Raw genomic sequence first — 23,700 nt, forward strand, 5'->3', positions numbered from 1 at the left:
AAAAAAAAAAAAATTCTCTTACCTGTAGTTCAAGTGGCTTTTCACTACTTTGAAGCAGAAACTGAATTTCAGCCACTCTTCTAGAAAATTCTGATGTTTGTTGTTCATGCGTTTGCAACTCTTCCTAAAACACATAATTTTAAAGAGAAAAATCTTTTTATTTGCTATTTTATTTCCTGGTAGCCATGGACAACTGCTGATCTACAGAAACTGACAGATCCCTTAGATTTTTCCTGATCATTCCAGTTTTTCACGGAGCCCTGGGAGATTCAGAGCCAGTGACCCCAGCCAAGGCTGGAACTCAGGAAGCATTCGAGTTTTAAGGCAGCAGAGAGGGGCAAGGCCTGTGCCACAGAACCCTGGGCAGTGCCAGGGCACTGCAAATCTCGTAGCTATGGATACATAAACTGTGGCACACATAATTTCGGCAGAATTCGGCTGACAGCCTAACCATTTATAACCTTTAACCTCAGATTTTTATACAACCTGTAGTTCAAGCCAAATTTAAGGTCTCTTGAAGATGGTTCATTTGTACTTAGGAAATCATGACTTTACTTCATAATGTATCCATGAAACTGGAAAATCATCACACATTTCAAAGCTTTTTCCAAATGTACACACAGAGATGTCAATTAAAAATTGAATAAAACAGCAAGAACTGGGGATGAGACTTGAAGCACTGCTACACATACAGCAGTTTTATATTACACTGAACCACATGTAACTGGCCCGTTAACCGCTGCCTCAACTACTCAGAAAACAATTTTATATGGTGTAAACTAATAAAATGGAAATGAGGCAATCAGAAAGAATTCTTTCTAGGATTAAAAGTGATAACTTTGATTCCTTCCAAATGCTAAAACCTAAGATTACTGTTTAAAAACTAGCTTTTAAAAAAACAAAAAGCTATGTAAAGAGGTTGATAGTCTTGAGTCTTATCTTTTTGAGGAACTGTTCACACTGTTCGCGCTCATGAGCTGGGTAGGGGGCTCACACACTGCAGCCTCAGGAGAAGTGGCCTGCTTTTATCGATAAAGTTTTATCGCAACCCAGCTACTTCCAAAGACTTTTGCATTGCCTATGAGTTTTGTGCTACCGCAGCAAAGTGTCAGTAGCTGTTGTCATAGAAACAGAACGTTCCATGAAGCTCAAATATTTACTGTGGTCCTTTAAGAAAGGGTTAACCTACACATAAGGTCTAGACTACCACTCGGGGACATTTTGTTAATTTCTTTGTTTTTTGTTGTTGTTGTTTTCCGGTGCCGGGAGTCGAACTAACGACCTTGCGCTTGCCATGCAGGTGCTGTGCCACTGAGCTAAATCCCCAGCCCCCATTTTGTTAGTTTCTGCTAGGAGTTCTTAACCTTTTTCTATACCACATATCCCTTTGGACATCTGGCAAAATGTACATAAGTTTGCACATAATATTTTAAAAATAAAAATTATAGACAATTGCACAGGACTCCAGAGAAACCAATTAGTGTAGGTGATAGTTATCACATAAAAAAAAAAAAACTGTGATATATACTACTTCATTTTTCTCTATTAATGTCTTAAATTGCACAATCTAGCAGTGGGCCTACTAAGTTCTATACTTTCAAAGTAGTGCTAAGGGTAATAGTTGTAACAATTGAATAATATCAAAAAAATACCTGTGATTTTCTTGAAAGTTACATATAATGCTTACCCTACTGTGCATCTTGTCTTACCAAAGTGAAGCGAATGCTACATTTTAATTAGACATTTGTGAAAATAAAGGTGGAATCTTTCCTTGTGTAAGGTCGTTTTTATCAATGAAACCTCTTGAGTGTCTGTGAGCCCCAGGTTGAGAGCATCCACTAACATTTTCCTGGGCATCACAGAGGGAAGGATAGAGTTGGGGGTCCTCTCAAGGGTTAATGAAAGGAGTAAAATACTTTGTGTCTTTGTGATTTTTCTCCCTTGCACCAGGAAAGCAAACTCAGTATTGAAGTATGAACCTTGTGAGAACCAAGCATGTATGAGAGCTCTGTTGAGCTACCTTCAGCTGTTGTCTGTCCGCTTCCGTCAGTGGGTGTGAGCCCAGTTTCTGAAGGGTCTCTTCCGTCCATTCATCAATGAAATTTTTTAAGTTAAAAAGTTTGTCCCACAAAGCCAGAGCTCGACCGAGATTTTCATAGTATTCTTCTGTCTTTTCATTTATCTGCCGTAATTTAAAAACAGAAGTAATGCACACAGCGGTCAGAAACATGAAAGCAACTGTTTCATTCCAACATTTGCTTCAAAATAAAATTTTAAATTAACATGACTGGCTAACTAATTTGCTTCATTTATCAACAAAACATTCACTTTAATATAGCATGTAGTTCCTTCTCTTAAGAAAAACAAACTTTAGCCAGTTTGCTATAGCTTATATGCAACTGAAAGCAACAGTCATCTAACACTTAAACCAAAATTTGAAAAACAGATGGTTTTAAAAAACCCAGATGAAACTATAGTACAGATAAATTCTTATTGGTTTGTAATTCATAAAAGTATCATCAATGTATTAAATATATAACTGAACAATGTATTAAATATATAACTGAACTTTGATATCCTGTGTAAGTAAATAATATCTTAACTATTTTAAATAAGGAGTATATATTTTTGTATCTGGAAGACTACAGAACTATTTCTTAGTACTGCCTAACGCTAGGGTGAAATTAATTCCTAAGTTACAAACACTATATGACACTTTTACAATAAATACAGTTTAATTTTTTAATTAGATAAGAATATTAAAGATACACTTAAGAGATCAATTTAACTTATAAAATAAAATTTGTAGTCCATTAAATTACTACATACATCAAGCCATCTATCCACAATAACATTAGCCTCTTTTTCAAAAGGGGGCTCTTCAAAAGTTTTCATTTTATTTAGATGAAATTGTAGATTTTTACAGATCTGGTTTATCTTATCTACCACTTCTAAATGTTCGTTGAATTCTTCTTTGACAATTTCAATCTGTATAAAAGATAATGAAAAATGTTATTTATAAATTGACAGACACACTGGTAAGAATCACAATTCTATTTTCAGTTATTCAGCTTAAACACAACACTACACAAAAACAAAACTGCATGGGCCTCTCTAAAAACATTACTACACTGGGTTTTTTTGGTACTGGGAATCAAACTCAGGACCTTGCACTTGCCAGGCAGGCGCTATGCCACTGAACTACATCCCCAGCCCTACACTGTTCCTTAGAGCACGTTTTTATTGTCCCACTTTCTCAATGAAAAGCTTTTAGAATCCTAAACACTGGTTTATGATAATCTGACACTCAAATTTTCTCACTTTACAATGGTCTAAAACCATAATTCTGGCCTATGTAAAATAAGATTCCACAAAAAAAAAAAAACATACCCATGAAGCTGTATAAAAACAGTTCCTACATTTCTCATTAGGAATCATATTTTAAGGTGAAAGAACCTAAGTGTTTATAGAAATTAAATAAACTGAGTTCTAGACATCTTTAATATGACTTCCAACTGGCTTCTAATTTTGGCATGTGAAATGCTGCTTTATCAAACAGAAATCTCCAATCGTTCGGAAACTAAACAGTCTGTCTTCTCTCGGTCGGAATCCATGGGGAACAGGTTCCTATACCCCCAGTGGACAACGAGACCCATAGACCCTCAGGTAGCCCATGTAAAGTGACATACTGTAATTTATATACGCTTATCTCCTATATATTCTGAATCATCTCTAGACTACTTATGCCTAAAATGATGTGAATGCTATAACTACTGATTATACCATATAGGAAATGATAAGAAAAAGGAAAGTCTGTCCAAGTTCGGTACGGACACAATTTTTTCCACACATTGATCGGCAGTTGGTTGATGCGTATGCAGAGCCCACGGATGTGGGTGAGCAACCGAATGAAATCCAAACTACAGGTCAAAGAGTAGGTCTCAAGGGAAACCCTACACTACATCCATCAGAATGAAAGTAAAACATCAAAACTTGTAGTCCATAGAGTATTGCTTAGAGAGAAACTGAAAGTACTCAATGCTTACCTAAGAAATAAGAAAAAGTTCAAATTAATGGTCTGTGCTATCAATTCAAGGACAAAATAAGCCCAAAGCCAACAGAAGAAAGCAGTAATGAAATAAAAACAGAAATGAATGAAGCTGCAAGCAGAAGAGCACTAAGGGAAAATCATTACGGCAAAAGCTAGATCTTTCGAAGATCAGTAAAACCAGCAAACCTGCAGCAAGACTGACAAAGAAAAATGCAATAGCAGTACTAGAAATAAAAAGGGGCATCACTACAGACATCAGCAAGGTGGTAAAGCAATGCTTCCAATTATGAACAGACGCAAATGTGACAACCGAGATCAAATGGACCAATTCCTTGACAGCAAACTGTCACAACCCATCTGATATTAAATACATAACACAAGTGGTCCTATTCATGACATTAAATGTACAACATCAAAACTTTTAAGCAAACAAGTCTATGGGTCCAGATGGTTTCACTAGAGAATTGGTCAAACAACAGACACAAGGGCTCTCAGGGCCTCAGGGGCTGGGGAGACGACAGGGCTCTAAAATGACAGTAAAAGCGACACTGTGTGACCTGCACAACTGCACTGATCGGGGTATCTATGATGCCCTAAGATTTAGAAACTCCATAAAGGCTACACAGTGTCTCTCTTTCCTGTTTCTTACAACTGCATGTGAATGTCTAATTGCCTCAAAACTATGCTTATTTTTAAAAATTGAAATTAGGTAAAATCTTTAAAAAAGAAGAACAGTAAGTAGGGAGGTTTCTTTCTTCTGATTAGATGCTGACTGGTATACTAGCAGAATTGAGATCCAAACCCAAGGTTTCCTGCTCTTGGACCAGGACTCTGCAGTAGGGAATCATAAACATCTGTACTCACGCGCAAAGAACTTAGTTACACCAGCACAAGTTACCCTGAGCTGAAGAAGGAAAGGAGAGGTGGGGGTACTTTCAGCACTGACAGAAACCGCAGTTTTGTTTTTTAATCAATGGAGGGGCAAAGTAAAGAGAGCTAGGCCCGGCCTGACGTTTCCCACATGTCTATAGTGCCCCGGCATTCCAGCTTCGGGTCTTTCTTTTGCACTTCTGTCTCTCATTGAAAAGAGTAGAAATTTGGCACCATATCTTAGATAAACATCCTGGTTTCTATGGTTTTGAGGGACAAAAGTTCCCAGTGGTATCAGGTATCCAGACGCTGGTGCAAGCATCAAGAAGATATAGCAACTGACCGCTTCTGGAGACAGGGCCTAAGTCATCACCAAATTAACTGCAGCTGTGCGAATAATCAGTACTAAAATTTCCTTTCCAGAGACAGGTTTTTGTTTGTTTGTTTGTTTGTTTGTTGTTTTTTTGAGACAAAGACTATAGTTCAGGTTAGCCCTGAACTTATTATGTAGCCTGGGCTACACAAGGAAACTGCATTGATCTTCCTGCCTCAGCCTCTTGAGTGCTGGGATTACAGGCATGTACCACCATGCCCAGCATTCCACAGTTAAAAAAACTTTTATTATTGGTTGACTTCTTGATGATAGCCATTTTTCTGGAGTGAGATGGAATCTCAGTGTTGTTCTAATCTGCATCTCTTGAATGACCCATGATGTTGAACATTTTTTCATATCTTTATTTGCTGTTTTTTATTTCTTCATCTAAGAAGTGTGTACTCATCTCAGGTGTCCATTTCTGGATTGGGTCTTTGAATTTGGGGGGTCTGATTTTTTTCAGTTCTTTATATGTTCTTGCTATAACTAACACCTTTGTCTGAGGGACAGCTGGCTATAATTTTTTTCCAACTCTGTGGATGTATTTTCATTTGCTGGTGATTTCTTTTGTTGTGCAGAAGCTTTTTAATAAGGGGAGATCCCATTTATTGATTCCTTGTAGTATTTCCCATGCGGTCTGGCTTTTGTTCCTGAAGTCTCTGCCTATACCTATGTCTTCTACCTACTTTCTCTTCCAGTAGATTTAGTGTTTCTGTTTTAATATTTAGATCTTTGAGCCATTTTGATTTTAGTGCATGACGATAGACTGGGTCTAGTTTTAGTGGCATGTGGAAAGCTAATTTTCCACCACCATTTATTAAAGAGACTATCTTTCTTTCAGTGAACATGTTTGGCTCCTTTGTCGAAGATAAGCTGGTTTAGTGTGTTTGGAGTTGCATCTGTATCTTCTGTTTCACAGATCCTCAGGTCTGTGGGGGAAAAGGAACCCTTCTCCACTGTTGGTGGGAGTGCAGACTGGGGCAACCACTGTGGAAATCAGTGTGGAGATTCCTCAGAAAACTAGGATTAGAGGTACCCCCCTTCTGGGTATTTTCCCAGAACAATTAAAAACATCATACCACAGTGATACATGTGCACCCATGTTTATAGCAGCCCAGTTTATAATAGCTAAATCTTGGAAACAACCCAAATGCCCATCAACTAAGGAATGGATAAAAAAAGATGTGGGTTTTTTTTGTTTTGTTTTTTTTTTTTTTTTGTCTTTTTGAGACAGGGTCACACTATGCAGTTCAGGCTGGACTTGAGCTCACTTTGTAGCCCAGGCTAATCTCAAACTCACAACAATCCTCCTGCCTCAGCCTCCTGAGTGCTGGGCTTACAGGCATGTGCCACCACATCCAGCTCAGTAAGCAGGATCTTGTTCTTAAAAGAAAATTCAACACATGGTTATAGTCCCTTACTGTTTAAAAGTCCTGGCCGGGCACATGCCTATAATTCCAGTACTCAGGAGCATCACCATGAGCTCAAGGCCAGCCTGAGCTACATAGTGAGTTCAAGCCTTGCCTACATTACATGGTGAGACCCTGTCTCAAAGGGGAAAAAAAGAAGTCCTTACTGTTTAAAAGGTGAGGTAAGCAACGACTTAACAAGACTGGCGATCACACCTCCCATCCCTCTCTTGGGCATGGGTGCCGAGGAACACAGCCAATAAAGACCAAGCCCTCCACACTGCAAGCCATCTTAGCACCTAGGCATCATCACTTTGGCAGTACTAGTCACAGAAGCAGTCATTCCTGAAAATCTCAAGCCCACAGGATAACCCTATTTGGATTCGGTTTTTATGACTTCATGGTTCTCTCGCTTCCAAGAGACCTCACCCAGTGTAGGGCGGGGATATGGCTGTGAGAACAGCGAAGACAGGAAACTAACTCTTGGAGGTGGTTGCGGTGAACATCCGGCTTTTCGTATTCACCGCTGCATCCTTAGGATCAGTTTCCAGAAGAGAAATATTTGGTCCAATAGATTTTCAAAGATCTTAACTAATACTGTCAATGTTTCCCTCCTTCTTCCCTTCCTCCTTCTGTTCTTCCTTTCCTTCCTTTTTCCCCCTCCCTTACTTTCTTTTCAGTGCGAGGGAGGGAATCAAACTCAAGGCTGCACACATGCTCTGCCAGCGCCCCGTCTCAGGGGAGTGACAAGCTCCCTGGGGAGGGTGCATCGTATCAGGGACTAGCAAAGCCTGTGCCAATCTGAAAGCCAAAAAAAGATGCTGTGAAGAGTTTGGGGCCCTGTGATTACTGAGGAGGTTGAACTCCTTGTCTTTTTTTTTTAAATTAACAATTCTCGCCAGTCATGGTGGCGCACGTCTGTAATCCCAGTACTCGGGAGGCTGAGGCAGGAGGATCATTGTGAGTTCGAGAACAGCCTGGGCTACAAAGTGAACTCAAGGCCAGCCTGAACTGCATACTGAGACCCTGTCTCAAAAAAATCAATCAATCAATCAATCAATCAATCAACAATTCTCAGTGTATTTTCTACTTCCCATTGGAATCACAATAGTTTTCTCATACTTTCTTTTGCATTTTCTATGTTATTGCAAACCTTATGCTCTCGGAGTGAGTAAAAATATTTTTCTACTCTCCAGGATGGTAGAAAATACTAAAATATTAACAATTTATTATAATAATTTCTGTATATGGGGCATAATTAAGCAAACTGTTCTTACTAGATATTATATAAATATCAATACCATTCATAGGAATAATTAATTAAAAGTCCCCATTCTTTAACTTAGTCATAGTTAAAACTAATGCTGAAGCAAGCAGCCACAGTCCTCACGTCACTCAAGAGGCGTAGCTTTGTGGTACAGCCCATACCTAGCATGCAGGAAAGCCTGCGTTCACACCTCAGAACCAAAACCCAACGAAGCCTTTGTCACAAGTAGTTCTTGGTCAGTATCGAAGAATGGGATGAGCTGTTACTTTTTGCTCAAAACAATGGTAATTTAATCCCAGCACTTGGGAGGCTGAGGCAGGAGGATCTTTGCAAGTTTGAGACCAGCCTGGGCTGCAAAGTGAGCTCAAGGCCAGCCTGAACTGCATAGTGAGACCCTGTCTCAAAAAGACAAAAACGAAAACAAAACAAAACAAAACAAAAAACCCACTAATTGAAAGGTGAGCAAATATTTCAATGCCAGCGTCTGCATTTTTAAGTTAAATCTATATTCATTCTATGGATTTGTAGCTGTAAATTTGTTTGTAATTGTAACATTGGGTTTGTATATAAATCCACTTATTGAATAAAATAATAAGGAACTCAATATTAGAGGGTTCATTTAGTAGTTATCTTACAAGAACTACAGATTTATAGCCTCAAAACTGTATGTATCCGTGTGTGCGCGCGCATGCGCGCACATGTGTGCATTATGAGAAACCACATGTTGGCATGTAGAGTTTTTCTTAGTAAAACCTGAAACAAAATTCTGATAGTGCATGTTTTATTTGCTGGATAAATGATTTATTCAGAAAGGAGAGTTAACAGTTATGGGGTGACACAGACGTGGGGTCGTGTGCTTGACAAGAGCTGCAGATCTGTCACACGTAGGGTCTTACAATTAATAACAGGATACAAGTGTTAGCTATTTTCTCATGTTTTACATTAGAAGTTGCCATGCATCTTATAATCAGTAGAATCTAAAACTGAAGGAAATACAGCACATTTGCCATTGGAGGTTGGCTCTGCCCACCAGTGTGAGGAAGAATCGTCGTGCCTATGACCTCACCAATCTTGTTATAATCAGTCACCTAGCACACAGCACTCAATTCCTCACTTAGGAATGTTTTTAAAGGTATCTCTCCCTTTCATAAAGTCTGTGGATTAATCACTAAGACTCTCTAACACATTACTTTGTATAAAATTCTTTTCTTTCATACAGAAAAAAAAGAAAATGTTTCATGTAGGAAATGTTTATAAATGTTAAAGGGATAATCTAGAATTAAAAACTGTATATACATTTATACACACAGGTCCTCAGCAGTTATCATTATAAAACATCTAATGGGAAGTACTTTTAGTTTTTGTTTGTTTGGGTTTCTTTTTGTCTTTTTGAGACAGGGTCTCGCCATGCAATTCAGATTGGCCTTGAGCTCACTTTATAGCCCAGGCTAGTCTCGAACCTGCAACACTCCTCCTGCCTCAGCCTCCCGAGTGCTGGGATTACAGGCATGTGCCACCACGCCCAGCTGGTTCTCTGTTTTTCCACTAATGCACTAAAAAACACCACCTAGTCGTCCGATTTCCCATGCTGGGTGGGATACGCATTTGTCTGTTCTTCCCCAGATGCCACTGCAACGCCAGGAGAGAATAAATGGTGCAGACCCGCAGGACAGAGTGCACTCTGGAAAGGGACGTGAGGTGAAATGCCCACAAGCTGAAGAATGGTGCTACCTGGCGTAATAAACCAGAAAAGGCCGAAATCTCAGCCAAGAAAGAGAGGGGTTGGGGAGGAAGGTGGAAGGAGACGCCAGTAAAAAGTCCATTTATGCCATGGAATATTTTAGACAGTCTAGAAACTGCCTTGAGGCGCGCAGGAAAGTGCAAATAGTCACAAACAAGAAAATGGGATATTAGCTTTTACGGGCAACACTTTAGCCTCCCTCTGCCCTGGCAGAAGGTGAAGGGCTGGCCTTCTGGAGAGACTTAGCCAAGGACAGGGCTGGGCTCCTGTCCTGACAGCCACAGAGGAGCGCGGGTAGACTGCCCTCGGGGGCTCCATGGCCAGGGGTCAAGGGCTCAGGAGCAGAGCTGCGGGTGAGCCACAGTGGGGCAGGGCAGTGAGGCTAACACTCGGAAGATGGTGATAAATCCCAGGCGCTGAACCTAGGTGCTCATGCAAGGTGTTGACAAAGGCAGAAGATGCTGGGTGCTCTGAGAACCAAGGGAACCAGAACTCGTTACACCCAATGGGACAAGGACAGGATCCTCCTGCTTCCCAGGGCCAGCAAACCCCAAAAACAACCTCACTGGAAGGAGACAGGCTGCATGTGAGCAACTCCGGCTGGCTGTCTGCTCACGATCCTGTGACCCTTCCGGTTCAGTCTGACGGGAAACTAGTTACACAGCCGCCGCCTACACAACCGACGTGCGAAAAGGGGCTCTTCGGATTTGTCAGCTGGGTGGCCCTGGGTCCCAGACAGCAGCTATTCCTGACACTCTGCATGTCACTGGAGCCAGTGAGTTAACAGTTCTCAACTACGTCATTTGTATACATCGGGTCTATTTGCACTTCTACAGAGCTGCACTCGATGACTAGAACGTTTAACAGTTGCTTTCTACATCCAAGTACATCCAGCAGGCCACATTTCCCACACGCTTGGGACACCAGCAGTACTCTGGCCGGATCTCTTAACACAGGAAAAGCGCCTTTCTGATGTGCAGTCCCCAGTGTGGTGTAGTGGCTTTTTGTTTTTTTATAAACTCTTCCATTCTTCTGTCACTGTAGTTGATGACTACGGCATGTAAAAACATAGAAAATAATGACATCTAGTGTTCAAACATGTCATTCTTCACAGAATACGGAGTCGTGCTCAGTGAGGCTGTGAACAGAGGGAGCTGCGCAAAGACAAAGCGCATCCACCTGTACAGAAGCAAGCGGAGGAAACCTAGCCTTTCCCTCACCTTCACAACGGGGGATTCTCCTGCCCTCTTCATTCTTTGAAACCCGCAGGGAAGCCTCAGTTCTTTTAAGCAGAAGGTGGCGGAAAGGTTGTCATACCCTCACAGATGCAGCCACTAAGGGCGATGCCAGGCCCTGGTGGGACTGCAACCCCAAAACCAACCCCCACACAGAAGCTACCCACTACCAGGTTGGGGGCTGATCTTTTCCAAGCACTGGTGTTAAACTCATTATATTCTTAGATACCCAGTAAAATACAGTCAGAGCTAACTTCGCTTCACCCAGATTTCAAATCCAAATCCATTTAGCTGGATGTGGGGGTGCTGTCCTGTGATCCCAGCATTCGGGAGGCTAAGGCAGGCGGGGCAGCCTGGGCCATAAATATAGTGAGCTCAAGGCCAGCCTGGACTACACAACACCACTTTGTCTCAAAAATAAAACAATCAAAACAAACCAAAACAACAGATTTCATTTCTGCTGCTAAGATCCCCTTTACTGTTGGGCTCGTGTTCGAGGTCACGGCACAGACGCCCTCTTCGGGGCGCAGACTCACCTCTGCCATCCGCTTCCTCAGGTTCTCCTTGCCCATGTACGAAGCCTGCTGGGAGATGACGGTCTCCTCCTTTTGAATCAAAGCTGTCAGGACACTTTTAAAATTCTGATACTGCTTCAAGAGCTCCAGAACTCTTCCACACTGGTCAAGGCTATGAAGAGGGAAAAGACAGTAACACAGCTGAACAACTGAAAATAATAAAATCATCCTTTCTCTATGTAAGTCTAACCAATAATGACTTAACAGGTTAAAAAAAGGCTTTTCCTCTCAAGATAACCTAAGGGTGACGATGCGTGTATTGATCTGCAAAATAGATGGCACAATAATCCCCGGGTTGGTGCAGTTGCCAGATCAATACTTAAAAGTTGACAGATGTAAACTATAAGGGAAACACAAGATTTGTAATCCTACACACCAGCATCTCAATTCTATCATTAATCAAAAGACGTGGTTTTTTAAATTTTGGTGCTGGGAATCAAACTCAGGACTTTACACTTGCCAGGCAGGCACTTGTACCACTGAGCTATATCCCCGGCCTCTCAAAAGACATTTGGAAAACAGACTCCCTAGTATTATTCTTGGCGCTTCCATTGAATTTATCCGCTGAATTCACCTGTGGCTTCACAGGTCGCTCACAGCAGTGTCTATTCTGCTCACTGTCGGTTCAGCCCTTTCAGGAAAGTGAAACCGTGCAGAAAAGGTGGCAGCTAGTAACCTGGTTTCTAGTATGTCCAGGCACTACTTAGTCAGTGACTTTGGAGAAAATGCTTTAGACTCTCGTCCTCAAGCTTCTCCTTGCGGTGAATGGGAGGGTAGAGATCAGACACCACGCAGGCTGCTCTGACTTCTGTCCAGGTGGGGCACAAGGACACAAAAGAGGGACACGAGGACAGGACCCTGCACAGAGGCCCACTGAGGGGCGGCAGAGCTAAGAGAAGCCCCCAGCGAGGCTGAAGCCCCCAGGATTTCCCACAGTCATAGGTTATGCCGCTTCCTCCCAGAGAGAGAGAGGGCAAGTTGTCGAGGCCACACAGGTACCGCCGCCCCGAGCTTTGCAAGGACCACGCGGTGTAGACGCTCGCACCGGGCGCCCCTCCGCTAGGTCCCTGGCATGTGTTTTCCATATAAATTTTCCTAAACCTTAACTACGTTCAGACAGTGTTTCAGATTCAGGAGGGGTTTCTGCTCCCTTACCACTCGGTGACAGCCATTTTTGTGCTATCCCACAAGAGCACGGTATTCTGGCACTGTTCATTCACAATTTTTTCTCTGCCATCTTTGAACTGTGGAAGAGAACTGGCCATTTCTTGTAAGTGTTTTTTCTCTGCTTCGTATCCATCTAGATCCTTCTCCAGTCTGATTAAGGATTTTTTCCTGGATTATGGAGGAGAAAAGCATATTAGCCAGGTGTTAACCAATGTGATTCCGTACAAGTACCTGGGGGTCTGTGCTAACTCCCCTCTGTCCTGTGAGGTTAATGATGAAGTTGCATGTTTTGTGACAGAGTCCAGTAGGAGTACTAATTTGGCATTTAAAAAAAATATACAAAACCATTAGAAGAGACATTCCCCCCCCCCTTTGTAAAGGCGTGTCTATGCAAATGAGGGAGAGAGAGAGAGCCTGCGTGGGAGCGGGCGTGCATGTATGGAGATGACAGGGAGAGATGCGGGGGAGCGAAGGGATGGAGACTCAGCGCTGCAGGATCCCTAAGGAAGAAGCGGGAGAGATCAGGGAGACAGGAAAGGCCATCCTGCACTTCCACCCTATGCACCAAACGTTCTCCTGTATCACAAAGGAGGTAGTAGGGATGGAACCCAGGGCCTTCGCAACAAGCTACGTTCCCCAGCCGTTTCTTACATTTTTGAAACAGGGTCCTGCTTAAGTCGCTCTCGTTGCTGTCCTTTCGCCCTTCCTCCCCTCCCCTCCCACACCTGGCGTGCGTGCTACAGCCCTGGCCTAGAAGGCTCTTCCTGCAGCGGTCCCATAGCTTGCTCTTGCATCTCCTTGACGTCAAGGTCACCTGCTAATCAAAGCCTTACCTGATGGCCCTGCTGAGTCACAACCTCCTCCGCCGCCTTCCCTACCAACTCTCCACAGGCTTCCTCACCTCCAGACAAACTAAGTACCCTCTTCTTTCCAGGACATACTGTGCTCTACAAGGGGCAAGAAGTTCTCTGTTCACTGCTCTATCCCCAGAACCTGTAACAGTGCTTGGCACACAATACACATTTGTTCGATTAACAGCTACGTTAATAGAGTAAGGTATAATTTATAAACACATGATTTTCTCGTGCAGATGTTACTTGTTATGCAGAAATCTGTAATTAAAATTCATTAAAGGAATAACTACACTAATAATTAGTTCAGCACCTCACTATGAATTGGGGCACTCTAGCAACGCAGTCTCATGCGGCCTGAGGGCGGAGGGGAACTGGGAAAGGGTGCACTTGGCTACCCTGAGGGACTTGGTCAGCTGAAGACCCTCCAGAAACCATTGAGCCTGGGCAGCCGGGGACACAGAGTGGGAGAGACTCAGGGAGAAGAGGAGAGAAAGTTCCACAGAGGTGACTCTTGCTAATATTCCCACTTCCAGGACCCAGAGGACACACGCAGAATGCCGGAGTTCACACGCAGGGCAGGTGCAAGGGGCTGCTAGCCCCAGTCCACCGCGATTCTGCTCCATCGCCACAGCAGCACCTAACCTCCCTCTTGAAGTCAGCCCCACGTCCTCCCGCTCAGCACCCCCAGGTCCTACTGGGAGGAAGGGGGAGGCCAAACAATCAGCGAGGTGCAGGGACAAGACGTGGCACGCGCGTCCTCTGCCACTGGCCCTTCCATACCGAATGTGTGGGCTGTGCCCGTCCCCTACCCTCAAGGGACTGTAAGACGCACACCAAGTGCAAAGGGCTCTGAAGGAACGCGTGTCCTTTACACGGGTGTCCTTGCCTCACCCTGAGAAGACACACGTTAAAGAGATAATATATTATCTCTCTATTCTGGAAAGGAACTGTGTCAGTAAAGCCGAAAGCTTGCTTGAGAAGCCTACCGAGAGGAATGGGGTGGGATGGGACAGCAATGGAAACACACGGGAGCGTCTGTCTCACACGAGAGAGAGGTGGAAGTGCAGCAGTGTCCCCCTGGGCAGAAATGCATGGAGGCATCACTCTTCTTACCGATGCTTTACAGCCGGAACAGTGGGATCCTTCAGGCCAATCTCACCCATCTGCTTCTGCACATCCTGAAGATTTTTAAAGAGCTCATTATTTTTGGAGCTACAGGCCTCTAACAGTTGGTTCTCCTCAGCCAGTTCCTGCTGCACACCAAGGCCCCGTGTGTCGGATAACTTTGTGCACACGGCATCTACAAGCTTTTCACAAGTGGAATCTCTGCCTTGCTCGCCGTCTTTAACGGTTATGCCAAGCGTCTGCAAGCGCTCATCCAGCTGTCTGGCCTTGGCTTTCATCAGCCGAATTTCTCCCTCCATATCCCTTCCCGTTGAAGTACTTCCCGGTGCCCCCGGTGCATCTGAGGCTGACAGCTCCGTGACAAGGTCCTCGGGAAGCTTCACCGCTGCTAGAGAGGACAGCAGCTCCTCCAGGGCAGCCAGGACAGCCTTACTCATCTGCACCTTACGGCTCGCTCGCTCAAGCTGAGTTCTGCACGCCAGCAGAATGTTTTTTGTGGCGCCTACGTCAACCGGGTGTAATCCCTTTAATACAGAATTGCCTGGCTCTTCTAAGTCGCCACATATTGTTATCTGTTTTGCAATGGAATCCTGGATATTCTAAAAAAAAGAGAAAAGAATTTAAAGGAAAAGACTAAGGCGGACAAAAGAAAACTGGATGTCACACATTAATCTCAATCAGAAGACTAGATCTGATCTAGAAAAATGCTTCTGAGATTAACCAAAGCTGACACTTTACCATAGGAAACTTTTTAATTACAATGATCAGCGAGCCCAGCTGTGTCATTATCTCATGCCCCCTCCCCCGATGTTTCAGCCGCCAAGAGAAAACAAGTACATAAATCTATTGTTTCAAAGCAAAGAGAGATGAGCAGTTGTGAGAGCAGCTATACAGGCTGAAAAGTATTTAGGACAGAATCCGTCTGGAATAAATAAATGTAAAATATGCCAGTTTAAGCCAATGGGTCTAATATGGTATTTCAGAATTCAGTCACCAAGGAAGGCACTCGGGAAGGTGGCTTTATTTTGGCTTCAAAGAAAATACCCTGTTATTTATTACATGGCACCTACTTCCAAAGTTACAAGGAATTGGAGACTTGAGAAATGAATAGCAAGTTAATAAATTATTGAAGATTTTTCTGTCCTGGCTATATTTGAGATCTACACTGATAAATACATTAAAAATGCATAACTATCTGATTTCTCTGTCAATACACCAGGAGGAATTATTTACCCTCAGGTTTTGGTAAACGCCATCAGCGTCCACAAGATGAAGTTCCTGGACGGCCACCTCCCTGTGAGCCAGGTCCGAGGCACACAGGGGCAGCGACTCCTCCTCCACAGGCAACACAACTTGCAGTGCCAGCTCTAGGGATTCGATTCTGGGTGAAAAATAACCCAGACGGGAAAGGAAACAAAGCAGAAAAATATCTTACAAAAATACATCAACACCATTATTTGACCATGAACGAAAAATAGTCACCCAAGGAAAACACACATAGTGATATGTACAGATCACATTAAATCCAAACTCACACATCTAAAATGCCAAAGCATGAGTTTGCCATATCCAAGTGTTCTTTTTATCCATTAATTTATCCATTAATCATTCATCTAACAAACATTTATTTAGTAAGAGACCTTGGTTAAGTATGCATCCATTGGCCCTAGCCAACTCCAACTCACTTGTTACTGTTTTGATATCCTTACTAATGATTTCTCTTTCCCTCTAAAATGCGTCCTAATATCTAAGAATTATAAATAATTAAATGGAAATAACAACAGAAAACTGCTGTTAAACAGTTTTCGTTGTTGTTAAGTATTTCCCTCTGTTTCGAAATTTAAATACTGATATACTTTAACTTTGACATGATGACCAAGAAACCTCATAATTATTTTATTGCAATTATGGAATAATTTATAATTCCATTCATAAACGTTACTCCACATGATAGGGTTCAAGTAACAGGCTCTACAGGTAACAAACTGAAATGCGTGGCTGTGGGTAAGTCACAGACTCGGAGCCTCCGTGGCTTCCTATGTAAAACAGGGGCACGTGCTGGGGACACATATCCTGTACACATCTTGTTGATGTGGATTAGTAACAGCACTCTTGTTTCAGAAATGAGGAAGTCATTTCTTCCTGACAGTGTACTTGGCCACATTCATGCCCAAGAAGAGACGCCCGGAAGAGCATGACCTTGGAAGTTCCACCCGTCTCTGGCAGTTTCTGGCTACCGCTATAGGTTGGTTGTGCTCCACACCCTGTCTGAGCACATGTTTCCTTATCAGTAAAACGACCACTGTGATTGCTACATGTTGGATCTGGAACAATCCCTGAAGGCCCATGTGTTAAAGGCTTGGTCCTGGGATTGGTGTTTTGGGAAGCTGGGAACTGTTAGGAGCTGGGCCTAGTGGAAGTTAAATCACTTGAAAGGGGATAGGGATCCTTCCCTCTTTGCTTCCCAGCTGTCGGGAAACAAAGAGACCCCCCTCACACCACGCACTCCCACCATAACATACAGCGCCACCCCGGGGCAACAGAGCCAGGAAACCTGGACTGGAACCACGGAAACCGTGAGGAACGCTACACCTTCTCCCTTAGGAAGATGCCTTAGCGCGGGTATTTTTTACAACAGACATCTGGCTAATGCAATAATGTTGGTCTCTTTTGTGGTCATGATAACTAAATAAAATAACATACTTAGTATAGCAATCATTTTGCTTAAAAGGACTTCTAAAAATTGAGTAGATTCATTAAACTCATGGGTAGTAAGTAGATTTCACAATTATACCTGGCCTTAAGAGGCACTTGAAAGTCGCTTTCTTTTCCCTTTAATGTATCTCTTGCCTTAACTATAACAGGCTTCTCCGTGTCACCCACAAGACTTTCTAGCTTCAGTGAGATGACTTCAAACTCTTTCCAGCAAGCATCAGTTTCATTTTTTAAGAGCTAGATGAAATATACAAATTAACACATCAATCAGAAAATTAATAAGCACAATTATTTTATTCTTACAAAATGAGACATTTACTATTGTGGGAGGAAACAGAATGTTTCACATGAAAATGTGTTTTAAAATATTTTCCAACCATCTACAAATGAACTGTCCCATAGGGAAACATGGCATTAATTGTGCTCTCAAAAGTACCATTCAGTGAAAGAAAGGTGTTGACAACACAACTTGCAAAGGTCCCCAGCTCCCTTCACCTTAGATACTATACAGAGAACACAATCCAGAAAGATACATATCCACCAGGAATAGATATTCTATTTCCTCTAGCTAGTAAATCTGCTACCTTCTAAACGAAAAGAAAACTGTGATGAAACAAAACTGTTTCTATACACATAAGTAAATAAATAACATTAACTTACGGCTTATAACAAAACGTCTATAATTCTATACTAGTCCAGTGTCTTATTTTAAGGCACAACCTAAGAATACTATTGAGGGATCAACAGAATTATTTGTTCTTCACTCTCTCCAAAATCTAATATAGTCTTCCCAATCAACTTAATAGTCAGTCACCAGGGGAAAGACTCCAGACAGTTTCTTAGTGGTGATGAAAACATGCTAAATCCATCGCTTAAACACCGTGATTTTTACACACACAAAACTGGCTTATTCAGGGGACAAACAGAGAAGAGTGTGACTGAAAGCTGGCATAAGAAAGGGAAGGAAACTGGCAAGTGGCGCACACTACAGGACCCACACTGGCCTCGGTCACCGGGTGGATGGGTCCCTCACGAAGGTTACAACACATGACAAGACCACTGCACTACAACGCACTGATAATCCTCAACACGATTAAGGTATTTACTTGTAAAGCTTATGATGTGTGCGTTCCACCACTAACAGACTGCAGTTTCTCTACCACCAGAGTCAAACGCAAAACTTTATCTGAAGTCTCTGGGAAGATCATTCATCATTCCCTCCGCTGCCTGACTACACTGCTTAGCATCAGGCAGTCCACAGCTGATACACATTACAGCAATTCTACACAATGTGAGAACTTGGTCGAGACGATGACTGACTGAGATGAATATTCAAAGTCACTAGTTTATTAAGTCCGGAGCAACACAGCAGCAGGTGGAAACTGCCACCAAACATGTCGTTTTTGATCAGTTCATCTAAAGTCCCAAACACAATCAAAAACTGTAAACCACAGCATCAGAAGCATCTGAGTAAAGCATCAGGAATAAATTACAATCTATAAGCAAAGGCTGTCCTAGGCTTGGTACTTGCAAACAAATCACTTTCTGGAATAGGGTGACATTAGAAATGCAATCCAACAGAGATTTCTTGGGATACATCCTGTGTATGGCACCTTAACAGAAATAGTCATGTCCATACTCACAGTAGCACTCTTTTCTAATAAAAGAGAAATAATATTTCCAGTAGCTACCTGCAGGTCTTTCAGCTTATCCTTCAGACAAGCAGTCCTCCATTCCTTTTCGTTAGAGAAGTCAGAAGTAATCCTGAATTTGTTGTTCTGTAGATGTCGTTCAAGAATCTCTTTGTGTGTATCATACCTGAAAAAATTGGATGCAAATGTGAATTTTAAAAATAAGACAAAAAATATCTTTAAATTATTGTCAATTGTACGTGATGAAATCCCAGGGAACTTCTGTTTAAATTACTAGACCAGCCGGGCGTGGTGGTGCACGCCTGTAATCCCAGCACTCGAGAGGCTGAACCAAGAGAACTGTTGTGAGTTCGAGACCAGCCTGGGCTACAAAGTGAGCTCAAGGCCAGCCTGAACTGCATAGTGAGACCCTGTCTCAAAAAAAAAGTAAATTACTAGACCCATGCACCAAAATTATAACTTATAATTTATAAAGGATATCAAAATTCTAAAGGATAAAACTTTTTATAAAGCATAACATGTTCCCAAAGGTAAAGGATTTCCGTTGGATTTTCCAGCTGTTTAAAAAGAGGTTACCTCTCTTGTAACTTATTTATAGGTGCACTATCTTCCTTTCCATCCTTTCCCATAATGCTTTCTTCTCGCTGGGGCTTTAACTCTGAGGCCGGGCTGAAATTCTTAATGGGTTCCATGGCCTACGCAAATATGCAAGAAAATAAACATAATCATAAACAACTTGTCTGGAAGAGCTATATGCTTTACACTTATAGATATATTGTTGATTCTTTCTGCTCCAAACCAAGAGATGATATGATTTCTTTGCAACTTCTCAGCTCAGAGAAAAGCCTGCCCGCAGGACAGAGGAGATTTACCACAGCGGGTCTCACCTTCTAATGGGTAAAGGAACACCGCCTGCCGCTAAATGCTATCGCTGTGTGAGATCTCCTGGCCACAGGCACACGCGGACAGACACTACCATGCAGGAGCAGGAGCAGACCCCCAAAAACAAATGTACCCCATCGCTCCCCTGCATGTGCTGTCTGGTGCTCTAGGCCGTGACACGCACTAAGTGCCAATCTGACTTCAAGAATTTAGAAAATTCACCTCTCAAAGGCAGTAAAATACATGAGAGCAAGAAGACAAATGATCAGTGAACTAGTTCATCTCAAAGAAAGAGGCACTTGTGCAGCCTGTGCTAGCCTCTCCCGCCCTCAGTAGCAGTGGCCATAGAAAACCTGTCTTCGTGACGGTCCAGGGTGGTCTCTGCATGGCACACCTGCATCCTCAGAACAAGATTAAGTTATAATCACGACAGCTTTGGTTCAGCGCATTCTAATTCCTCGAAAAATTAGTCTTCCTTGCATTTTGTTAAGTGGGATTTCTTAGCTGATGCGAACAACCAGATAATTAAAACCGATGCTTAAAACAAGTAGAAGTGGATTACTGTACGCTTGGCCTTTTACACTGAGTGTACTTTTATAATTCATTATCTACTTCCAACACCTTTTCAGCTGACGGCTGATTATCTGATTTTGCAAGTAGTGCCTCACTGTGGGAATCCTTTCCGCCATTCTCGGTTGTGGTCATGGTCCCCCTGGGAAGAAATCAAGATTGCCTGTTAAAACAGAGTGAGAACAATGGAAACTAAAAGAGAATAAAGCTTAATGCCATCTGATAGTGCAGAAGGTGTCCTCTAGCATTCCCCAAGCACAGCTCTTCTCATCAAGTACTGACTGGACTTTCGATGAACCTCCCTCAGGGGCCTGCAGGGCTGTGAGAATCTCAGAAGCATTCTTCAGCAGTCGTGCTATCTTCTGCTCATAATCTCTGAGAGCTCTCTTCACTTCCCGCTGCTTCTCCTGCGAAGCCAGCTCTTCACACAGCACCCTCAGGACACCGATGCGGTGGTCAACCTCGCTCAGGACGCCGTCCTTAGCAAAACAAGCCTAACAGAAGACAGCAGGAGACGGGCTTCAGATGGAGTCCACAACTACCCCACACACCAGATCAGAAACTCATCGGTAAGTGCGACTCTAGCAATACATTCTTTTATAGTCCATTAGTGCGGTCTTGGTGTGATAAAAAGGACTGTGGAAAAGTAGAGGAATCAGCCCTAAAGGAATTCACATCTCAGGAATACAGACAGGCAAACAATTAGCATGTAGTATGAAAAGTATTGAGAGAGCTGCTACTTGCCTTAAAGAGTCAAGAAAAGCCTATGTCACAGGAAGGTACTATCTGTGCTAGGTGCGGAAGGAACAAGGACACGTTCTGAGAGGAAGACAGAAGAGATAGGACAGGTGTCTCCCAGGTCAGCCTCTGCAGGAACTGGTAGCCTGCTTAAGAGTTCAGAGTTGTTCTGGGTATCATAGGGAACACGTGGCATAAGATTTGTGGTTCAAAAGGCTAATCTCTTTTTTTTTTTTTTTTTTTTTTTTTTTGAGACAGGGTCTCACTATGCAGTTCAGGCTGGTCTTGAGCTCACTTTGTAGCCCAGGCTGGTCTCGAACTCTCAATGATCCTCCTGCCTCAGCCTCCTGAGCGCTGGGATTACGGGTGTGCACCAACATGCCTGGCCAAAAGGCTAATTCTAACCCAATCAAAACATGTACAGCCAAAACAGACATTTCTCAGAAGAAGTACAGATGGTCAGTAAGTACATGAAAAAAAGTTCAACACCACCAGCCACAAGCAAAATACAAATTAAAACAACACTGAGATTCCATCCTACTCCAGAAAGAATGGCTATCATCAGGAACTCAACTAACAAATGCTGGGAGAGGAGAATGACACCCTGAGGTAACAGAAGAAAAACAGAAAATCTATGCAGAACTCTAAAAAGGGTTCTCTTCCCAACCTGTGTGAAAAAGCCTGCCACTGAGAACCACAGCAGTGGACATTTAAAAAGAAAGGAAAAGAGGGGTCAGCCCTATCAAATGTATAAAAGCAACCAAACAGAAGAGAGGCCAAAAGAGATGATTACATCTGCCCCAAGCTGCTTTCTACCCTGATCTGCTCATTTTCACAAAAGCTGCCTTTCTGAGGACACCACGCCCCGACAGAAGCGTCCGCGGATACTGCAGCAACAGGCGACAGCACTGTGACCAGCGTCTCAGGATGCGGGGCCCAGAAATGTAGTAAGGGGAGCTCATGAAACAGTAACTCTCTGCTGAATCTCCTCACTGCTAAAGTAAGACGCACAGGGGCTGGGGAGTTAGCTCAGCGGCAAAAAGCGCCTGCCTGGCAAGCACAAGATCGTGAGTTCGGTTCCCGGTACCGGAGAAAAACCAAAAACCAAAAAAAAAAAATAATAATAAAGTAAGACACACAGGGACAGGGACGGTCTGGGCCACCTCAATGACAATCCTCAGGGTCATGCAGGTTGAAGCCGTTTTCAGAGCTGACTTCATCCTACACTAAGGACAGGCACTGTGATTTAGGATGGACTGCAACACAGTGACAAAATTTCAGTGGAAACCGTTCCTTTTACCTCATGTTCTCTGATGAGACCTTTGCTCTTTCCTCTACGAATAAGTTTCTTTTCTTTATTTATTTGCTTTTCAAGTTTTGAAATAATGTCATTAAGTTTTCCTCTTTCGATGTCTATTTTTAGTTGTTGAATATACAAAGAAATTTCACGATGAAGAGACTGGAAGAAAAGGAACATATTAATCATGGAACAGAATATACTGAAAACCACTTGTAAAAACAACTCAAATATGTGTAGTAACAAAGAGGACAGACTAGAGCTTAAATAATATTTGATTCATCCATGTATCTTTGGAGAGAATGTTTTAAAAATCCCAGCCAGACCCATTAACATTTTTTTTCTTTTAGTTTCTAACTAAAAAAATGTGGTTTTGCTATGAAAGGCACTGTTAAGAATATGAAAGACAAGCTACAGACTTGGAAAAGGCATGTATCTGAGGCTAAGAAGACACAAAAATAAACACAATGTGTATCCTGGATGGGTTCCTGGAACAGAAGGAGGGAAAGCTTCGGGATATGAATAAAGCACAAACTTCTGTTAATCAAAATGTATCAATGCAGGGCATGATGGTGCAGGCTTGGAATCCCTATTTGGGAGGCTAAAAAAAGAGGATGGCAAATTCAAGGCCAGTCTGTGCAACTTGGAAAGAGCTAATCTCAAAAAAATAAAAAGGGCTGTCGATGTAGCTCAGTGGTAGAGCACTTACCTTGCCTATATAGGCCCTGGTTCAATCCCCAGTACCACCAAGGAAAAAACAAAACCCATACTGGCCCGAAGTACCATACTTATGTAAGGTGTTAATGCTAGTAGGACCTCAGCCTGGGGTGGACTGGAACTCTCTGAACCACCATCCCAATAATTCTTTCAATCTAAAACTGTTTTAAAATGTAAAAATTTTGGCAGGCATGGTGGCACACGCCTGTACTCCTAGCACTTGGGAGGCTGAGGCAGGAGGACTGTTGCGAGTTTGAGGCCAGCCTGGGGCTACAAAGTGAGCTTAAGGCAACCTGAACTGCACACTGAGACCCTGTCTCAAAAAAGCAAATAAAATAAAATAAAATGTTAAATTTTAGAAAGAAAAAGAAAAAAGGAGGGGCTGGGGATTTAGCTCAGCGGCAAAAGCGCCTGCCTGGCAAGCGCAAGGTCGTGAGTTCGGTTCCCAGTACCGGAGAAAAA

The 23,700-nt window shown here is 42.8% G+C and overlaps 1 protein-coding gene across 4 annotated transcripts in view; it reads right to left on the reverse strand.

Moving 5' to 3' along the window:
* The window catches only part of Syne2 (spectrin repeat containing, nuclear envelope 2), a 279,867-nt gene that overhangs the window by 179,040 nt on the left and 77,127 nt on the right, over window positions 1-23,700 (reverse strand). For all 4 annotated transcript variants that reach the window (XM_013521919.1, XM_005399143.2, XM_005399142.2 and 1 more), the window contains exons 22-34: window positions 22,525-22,683; window positions 20,769-20,980; window positions 20,538-20,628; window positions 19,611-19,729; window positions 19,074-19,200; window positions 17,462-17,619; window positions 15,901-16,048; window positions 14,656-15,266; window positions 12,677-12,856; window positions 11,483-11,633; window positions 2,830-2,988; window positions 2,021-2,182; window positions 23-124 (exon numbers count right to left, since the gene is read on the reverse strand). In XM_013521919.1, coding sequence (XP_013377373.1) covers window positions 23-124; window positions 2,021-2,182; window positions 2,830-2,988; window positions 11,483-11,633; window positions 12,677-12,856; window positions 14,656-15,266; window positions 15,901-16,048; window positions 17,462-17,619; window positions 19,074-19,200; window positions 19,611-19,729; window positions 20,538-20,628; window positions 20,769-20,980; window positions 22,525-22,683 — 2,379 coding nt within the window. The remainder of the gene's footprint in view (window positions 1-22; window positions 125-2,020; window positions 2,183-2,829; window positions 2,989-11,482; window positions 11,634-12,676; window positions 12,857-14,655; window positions 15,267-15,900; window positions 16,049-17,461; window positions 17,620-19,073; window positions 19,201-19,610; window positions 19,730-20,537; window positions 20,629-20,768; window positions 20,981-22,524; window positions 22,684-23,700) is intronic.

This window comes from Chinchilla lanigera, unplaced genomic scaffold, assembly GCF_000276665.1.
Source record: "Chinchilla lanigera isolate Chin_1 unplaced genomic scaffold, ChiLan1.0 scaffold00065, whole genome shotgun sequence".
Lineage (NCBI taxonomy): Eukaryota > Metazoa > Chordata > Mammalia > Rodentia > Chinchillidae > Chinchilla > Chinchilla lanigera.